We start from the raw sequence: 8,069 nt of genomic DNA on the forward strand, positions 1-8,069 counted from the left end.
GAAACCTTGATGTAACTTGCCAGGCAGGTCAGGGAACTTGGAGCCTGAAGCTATTGGGAAGGGATAAATTCTGCCACTAGATGGTTACCTTGGACTCCGACATTGAGGAGACAGGGAGAGTAGGGAGAAAAATAGTTTGAACTAAGTTGGGAATTTGGGGGCTGGAAGGGATTTAATAATAGATCAACTAGATCATCATTCCACAGATGAGAAAGCTGAGGCCAAGAACTAATACTCTATCCCAAATCTTCAAACTTCGAGGTCATGCATACCTCTCTGTTTGAGGACTCAGTACTAACTTTCTCAAGAATCTAAATCCACCTGCAATTCCAGGGATCACCTGGGCATTTAAGGAAGCAGGATGTGAACAACCCCCTGAGAGCAGTGACTTTTTCACTCCATCTTCCTTTTCTGCTAGCACCTGGGTGCCCACATCTGGGGAGCCATAGCCCTGGTCAGTCTGGCCAAGGCATGGCCATTCCTTTACTGGCCTCAGCCCAGGAGGCACCCAACTCTAGACAACTAGAGGCCTCTATGGAGGCCAAGGCTAGAAGAGAGAGATTTCTGGGTCTCTCCCTCCACAGATGTCTCTCATCCTCTTCCCGAAATGTCAGGGGCCTGATGGCTCAGCTAGGCAAGCAGCTGGATAGCAGGTTAGCAATACCCTGGACAGTGGGAAAACTCAACTCACCTCACCGCAGTCTTTCCCTTACTCCCAAGCCGCCCCCTCACGTCAGCACTCTCATCCTTCCCCATTTCACAATAGCCCTTCCTTCACCCCACACCCTCACACTCACCACTCTGGCTAGCCTTGGTCCCTCCACTCTCCCTCCCCCTTTTTCCTACTCAGCCCTCACCCCCACCCACTTCCACACTGGCAGGAGTACCTGGAGGGAAGCAGGTGGGGTGGGAGAGAAGGGGGTATGCGGGCTCCACCTGCTTCTTCCACAGAAGAAACTCCTTAGACCAGTGGTTCCCGGACCAGCAGCTACGGCATCACCTGGGACTTGTTAGAAATGCAAATCCCCCGCCCCACCCCAGACGACTGAACCAGAAACTCTAGGGCTGAGGCCCAGGCAATCTGAGTTTCAAGGAGCCTTCCAGGTGGTTCTGAAGCTCTCAGAAGTAGGAGAGTAGCTGCCTTGGAGCAAAATCCTTCCAGCTCCTCCCGGCCTGGGCCTCCCCAACCCCCGATGTGGAGAGGGCGGGTTGCGGACTCTCCCCCCGCAGCCTCGCCGCGCCAAGCTGGCCCCCTAGGCTCGGCTGCCCCAGAGGGTGACGCAGTGTTGACTCACGCTGGTCAAGGACGGCGCCCGGGCCAGCCCGGCGAGCTGAGGAGAATCGATGGGGCCCGGGCGGCGCCGTGCTCCGCGGTACAGCCCGGCTGGGTCGAGGCTCTTTCCGCTACCTGTCGCGCCCGGTGCCGGGAAACTTGCCCCGCTCAGGTCGGCCGGAGGGAGGCGCCCGGACGCACACCCTCCGCCAAACACACCTGGAAATGCCCACATCCACCCACCGGGTGCCCACCCACCGGCCCAGCACTGCGCTACCAGTTCGCTACGCGCAGCAAGAGCTCCGCACCAAGCCCCGCGCTAGTCACCCAGCAGGCACTTTAGGTCTTTGTTGTGTTTTTTAATCAAAGAATGAGATGTCTGGCGGGGTCAGTGGTCCCACCGACGGGTTTATTTTACACCAAGTTACTCATTTAAAAAAATGAACACCATTCTGGCCATGACAGTGCACAATTATACATACACATTATGAACGTCGTTTGATATAAAACAATTATCTACAATCTACTTACATTTAATTAACCTGCTACTTCTAGTTCATCTGTGATTAATTTTAGTCACCAACCAGTCAGTTTCTGTTTGAATTGGACAGTACTATCCCTCCTCACCTTGGTCAAACAGGTACTAAGTGATAGTGCAAAACAAGCATTTAAGATTCTTGTCAACTATATCTCTCTGACAAAAGAACACACACATTCCCGAGACAAGCGCTCTGAAATGATTTGAGATTTAAGGCAGCAATGTAAGAATTTCACATAAAAAAACTGTTTCCTTTTAAAATATCCCAGGGCTACCTGTAAGGTGGGCCCCCTTTCCAAGGCATCCCTCTGGATTTGGGGTTTCCCTTGGCTTTTCCATTAAGTGTGATGTAGATCCTGATTATAGGAAAGTCATTCAAGAAGATCCTATTAAAACTTTTAAAGTTATAACTTAAAAACTTAACAAAAAGTTAAAAATTACTTTATATAAATAGAAGTAACAATTTACGTTTTGAAAAAAGGGGATGAATTTAATCAGTGAAAAGTCACTTTATCATAACAACCTAAAATTGACACAGAATCCATTTAAGTCAAAATTAAGGTTTCAACGTGAGTTGGTTAATTAGCCAGTGCACCAAATATTTTAGGATTCTGGAGTATCAGAAAACTGATTCCCTTTCTCTTATAGTTTTCCAGTTCTTTCAGGAAGATTTGCTGTAGCAAAATGTTATTCCCAAATCCAGTTTTACAAACATGCCAGCTGACGCCAGGGGTCATCATCCAGCATTAAAATAGCCTTTATCGCCTTCAATGTCCACTTCCTGATCAGAGTCCTCTGAAACCTCTGATTCAAGGTCTTCCTGGGAGGCAGGGGAGGGTGAGCATTGAGAGCTATCCAAAGAAGCACCTTTATTCTGTTCACTGGGCAAGTCTTGCCTCTGTTCACAGGGATTGTCCAAACTTTCCAGGTCATCTTTTTTATTGCCTTGAGGGTTCTCCTGAATGAAGAAAATGGAAATGAAGATTGGAGGGATCATGAAATGTGGAGAGGTGAGAGACATAAATCAAAATGGTTTTTCATTCAGTACCATCTTTAAAATGTTTAGTTTATCAAGTACTTTCAGTTATAATATTTTTATCCAGAAGATACATAGTTGTACATCTTGCTCATTTTGGAAGAGACGTAAAGAGGAGTGGCTGTTACACTGGAGAGAGATTATACTCTAGCCAGATGAAAACTAGTCATAGATATAACTGTAATGGGTTATATCAATCAACGGAACAATTAACTCCAGTACAGGCTCATGGTCTCAAGATTTGTAAAAGTTTAGAGGGTGGAGGAAATTAGATAACTCCAGAAACATTCTGTCTTCATTCTTTACATATTTAAACTTTGCTAATTAGGGTCTTCTAGACATTTTAAAACTATTAATGCTAAATTTGAATTAAGGAGAAGTTAAATTATTTCAGTTATTTTAAATTATTTGGGTGAATCCTTTTACATCCTTTTTCTAGAGCAAATTTATAAGCATATACACACAAATATGTGTAGCAAATTACAAAATCATATCAAAGAAAAAATACAGAGCTGGAAGAATGCTGCTAACTGAAAAAGGAGACAATTAACTACCATTTACTTAAAATTTGGGAAAAATTTCTGAGAAGTATTTCCACTATGACATAAAAAAAAAAAAGTGCTATCGATTGTATGAACCACTATTTTAAAAATCCCTGGCAAACTGAAGTGGAGCCTTTAATGAATTAAATAAACTAGTGAATTTTTGGAAACCCTGGTGGCGTAGTGGTTAAGTGCTACAGCTGCTAACCAAGAGGTCGGCAGTCCAAATCCACCAGGTGTTCCTTGGAAACTCTGTGGGGCAGTTCTACTCTGTCCTAGAGGGTGGCTATGAATCGGAATCGACTCAATGGCAGTGGGGTAGTGAATTTTTAATCCTGTGTTTCTCTAAAATGGACATGTACACTATATAGAAACATTATAATGCTAAAGTTGTTTTTTAAAGCAAGACTGTAGAATAATATATTCGCCAGATTGCAACTACGTAAAAGATAGGTATACACAGTCAGAGACTGAGAAATCTGCAAATATTTAAATCATGTTAGAATAACGAAATTATGGGCATTTGTTTCAAAGTGTTCTTTGTGTTTGACACCATCTTATTTTTAATGAACAAGTAATGACCAAAAATTAAAAAAAAAACCCACACTGCTTTCAATTTCCCCACTCATTGTTTCAAAAATATTTTATTATAAACTGTGTATACACCGGCAAATGAACAATTCAGCCAATTGTTAGATAACTTTAGAGAATATATCCAGATTAGGACATCAAAACAAATCTTTAGCGTTAAATCAATAGAGCTACTTTAAAAACTCAATTAGCCTTTACTTTTTATCACGTTTTGTAACAAGGTCACTGGGGAAAATACTGCTAGAAAGTTTAAACAGGCTTGGATATTTTCCTACATGTTTTACATTCATTTTAAGAGCTGAAGTTAGATGGAAAATCATTTTTTAAACGCTTTGATTTTTAATTCTTGTAAAAAAAATAGTGCAAACAAGACTTAAAGGTGTTTATTTCCTTATATTTACTCTTGAGTTCTGCCTGGTTTTATTATGGCTGTGTAAATAATAGAAACAATTTTCTCCCAAAGATAACTGCTTAAGTCATTTACTGTCAATTACTTTATCTTTCCTGCGTTAATTAGATAAACAACATATGGGGTTTATAAAACAATTAGCTAGGAGTTTTCCTAGCCAGTGTGTGAAAACCCCAGCATAATTGATATAGGAACTGCATTAGGTGCTTTTAGCATTACTGCCACCTGAGCGAGTCATCCTGAATTTCTGCAGGGCTATTTGCCTTTTTAATCAAGGTGAAGAGGTTAAATAGGCTCTCAAATGACTTCTGTATACAACCCATAACAGGCCTGGCACTGGAATAACATGATAAAAAAAAATTTATTTCCATAGAAACAGAACCTTGTGATACCTGTTTTAATCGCCTCCATTTAGCCCGTCGATTCTGAAACCAGGTTTTGACCTACAGGAAAGAAACAAGAAAAACTTGCCAATGACCCAGAAATCCCGAAAGATCTAGGGGGGAAGGGAGAAGCCAATTAGGGGCTGTAGAGCTGACCAGCGCTCCAGACGTTGCACAGCGCGACGGGCGGGGAGGCGCACAGCGGCTCCTCGTCTTCTCCCGTCTCTCTTCCGCACGTCCCCCCCGCCCCCCGGCGCCCCGGCCCCCGACCCCCCGAACCCGGCCTCAAGAGACTTGCCCCCCGCCGGAGGCGGTCCCAGGCTCCGGGCGCACTCACCTGCCTCTCGCTCAGCTGCAGCATCTTGGCCAGACGCTTCCTCTCGGGCGGCGAGAGGTATTTCTGGGTCTCGAACTTCTTTTCCAGCTCGATGGTCTGATCGTTGGAGAACCTCACCTGGCCGCCTTTCCTTTTGTGCAGCGGCCTCTGCAAGAAAGGACTCCAGAGCAAGGGTTTGCCTGCGGGCAGAAGTAGCAGCACTTAGCGACAGCCCTGGAGCGCCTAGTTCCGAGGGGGTGACGAAAGGGGGAAGCGCAGGAGGACACCCAACCAGACAGTTCACGTACACCCACAAGCACACGCACCGGCACATGGGCCCAGCAAGTTCGCACTAATACACACATATACCCACAGGCAAACACCCAAAGCCACACACCTAGACTGTATATACACATATGCACATACACGCCCAGTCATACACCTACACTGCATATACACACAGACCACCCTATACACTTTAACGCACACAACCATCACATCACACCTACATACAAACACACAGATCCTTTCATCTCTAAAAGAACGCCCACTACAAGTTGAACTTAAAACACCACGATCCTCTTTTACCAGTCGTTCTCGATTTTATACACAACTTTTTGCACCCCTAGGTCCTCTCCCTCGGTAAACTGCACTTTCCGAATACTCGGGTGTCCGCGTGTTGAGGAAGAGCGGGGCTGGAACACTACGCAAGGCGTTCGCGACCAAGGGAACCACGAGGCTCGCTGCGCGGGAAGCGCTGGGGCCCGGGCGCCCGAGTTAGGCCGTGCGTGGAGCCTCCAATCCTGGCCCGAGGGCGCCGCGGCCTCCTCTGATTTCACACCCGGTCCGCGGGGGCGGCCAGTTAAAGCCACCCCGTGGGCTATGGCAACATTTCCGTCAATGTGTTTCCTGTTGGTCTATCTCGAAAAACCCTTTGCTTCCTCCTGCGCAGTCCCACCAGTAACCCAAGGAAACCCAGAGCGCGCTCTGTGCAAACGTTTGCCCCCAAGCCCAGCCCCAGTGAGGGTCCCGCTGCGGCCCCAGCAAACAGTGCCACTGTAGGGCTGCTGCACCAAAGCCTCGCGGCTGAAATCAAAATATACAATATAATAAGCTTAAAAAGAAAAAAAAAACTAAAATATAATCCCCCCAAACTCCCCCTAACAGTGGGAGAGAGAGAAAACTAGGCTGGGCTAGAGGTTGTGTCATAATAACAATGACATTATTGAATTAACGGTCAGTGTTTTCAGGGTCTTTACTGAAGCTGCCAATAACACGGGATTGATATCAGACCCCACGGCCTCCTTATCCACCTCGACGCTTCAGACCCTGGAGGCGCCAAGGGCCAATCCGGAGCGCGAATCGCGGCGCTCTCATTTCTTTGGCAGTGTACCGATGGGACAAGCCAACAAATTCTATATGCCCGCGCAGCCCATCTTATCTTGCGCCCGGGGTCTACAGCTTCCTACTCCAAAGGTCTGTCCGTCGAGCTGTGCTTCTGCTAGCCTGCGCCTAAACGCTTTGAAAGCTGGCATTGTTTTTTCGAGATTTTGCTTGCGTCAGGCTTCAGACTGGTGCAAAACAGCCTCGGGGGGGTGGGGGTGGGTAAAAAAAAAAAGGAAGCAACTGGTTATTTTAGCTGCCATAAAGTCACATCCCACACAGAGGAAATGAACAATATCAGAAAAACGGATCCCGGCTATCAGAAGTCGAGTGTTTCCTGAATTTGTCTGTATTGAGGATGTCGATAAAATAATCAGCAGCGTGCACTACTCCGGGGGAAGGGTCTGCTTCATGCAGCCAGGAAAACACTTAACAGCTTCTGAAACCAGATTTACTCCTATCGAGAACTCAAGATTTCCTGTATGAACGGAAAGGGTCAGGCTCTTTCACTGCACAAGCTTGTTGAACCAGGTCCAGCCCCGTAACCATCCGAGCCCGGCAGCTGTCCCGGCCCCATCGGGGCCGGCCCGCGGCGCCTTGGTGCCCACCTCTCCGTCCCTCCCCGCTAAGGGGGCCTCACCCTGGGCGACACGCGCGGACCAGGGCTGCCCTCGACCGCCAGCGGCGCCTGAGGTCTCGCCCAGGCTCTCGCACCCCGACGCCTGCAAGGTGCAGGAAAACCAATCTGAGTCATGGTGCGGTCAGCCCTGGCCGCGCGCCGCCGGGGCCCGATCTTCCCGGCCCCGCGCGCGCCGGAGGGCCGCTTTTCAATCGCTTTTGCTACAACTTTCTATTGCTTCCCCCACCCCCACCCCCACCCCCACCCCCACCGCCTCCCGGGCGCTGCCACCTGCCGGGTGGCGCCTTCCTCGCCGCCGCCTCGGCTCGGCCCCGCCGTGACCCCGTACGCCTTACCCAGGGGGTCGTGGCGGAGCAGGGCGTGCGTGTAGTCGTTCACCGTCCGCGGGAAGGGGTACAGAGGGCCCCCGAAGCCGCCGGGTCCGTAGGCGGCGGCCAGCGCCGCTGCGGAGTGGTGCGAGAAGGCGGGGTGGATCGGCGTGGGCTCGTACACCGGGGTCCGGTAGGAGGACACGAGGCTGGTGAAGGAAGAGTTGGGGGACGGCAGCGTGGGGGTGGGGGTGGGCGCGGCAGGCCCGCGGCCCAAGATGTCCTCGATGTAGAACGGCGTCGGATGCGCGGGCTGTAGCAGTGGCGTGGGCGCGTACAGCGGTACTCCCACGGCGGGCGCAGCCGCCCCGGACCCGGGGTGCGGATACTGCATGGCTCCCCTGCGCCTCGGCCCCTCGGAGAGCTGCCAGCGGCCGCCGCGGTGCTACATTTATCCGCGCTCCGCGCTCCCGGCGATAGGCTCTGCCGGCCACGGGGTGGGGCCGCGCTCGCTGGCCCCTTCCTGCCGCCGGGTCCTACGGCCAATGGCGCGGGGCCCCGGAGCCGCCTCCCGCCCCTACCCTGGCCCGCCCACGGCGGCCGAGCTCCCCGCCCCGAGGACGCGCCTGTTGCCGGACTCTGAGGACCCT

The 8,069-nt window shown here is 49.8% G+C and overlaps 1 protein-coding gene across 1 annotated transcript; it reads right to left on the bottom strand.

The window, feature by feature from the left end:
- Window positions 1-1,397: 1,397 nt before the first annotated feature.
- Window positions 1,398-7,856, bottom strand: HHEX (hematopoietically expressed homeobox). The gene is made up of 4 exons (XM_064269570.1): window positions 7,447-7,856; window positions 5,110-5,288; window positions 4,782-4,832; window positions 1,398-2,769 (listed from the first exon to the last, which is right to left on the bottom strand). The coding sequence occupies exons 1-4, from the start codon at window positions 7,811-7,813 to the stop codon at window positions 2,548-2,550; spliced, it is 819 nt and encodes a 272-aa protein (XP_064125640.1). The 5' UTR covers window positions 7,814-7,856; the 3' UTR covers window positions 1,398-2,547.
- Window positions 7,857-8,069: the final 213 nt, after the last annotated feature.

Source organism: Loxodonta africana, chromosome 16 (genome assembly GCF_030014295.1).
Source record: "Loxodonta africana isolate mLoxAfr1 chromosome 16, mLoxAfr1.hap2, whole genome shotgun sequence".
Taxonomy (NCBI): domain Eukaryota; kingdom Metazoa; phylum Chordata; class Mammalia; order Proboscidea; family Elephantidae; genus Loxodonta; species Loxodonta africana.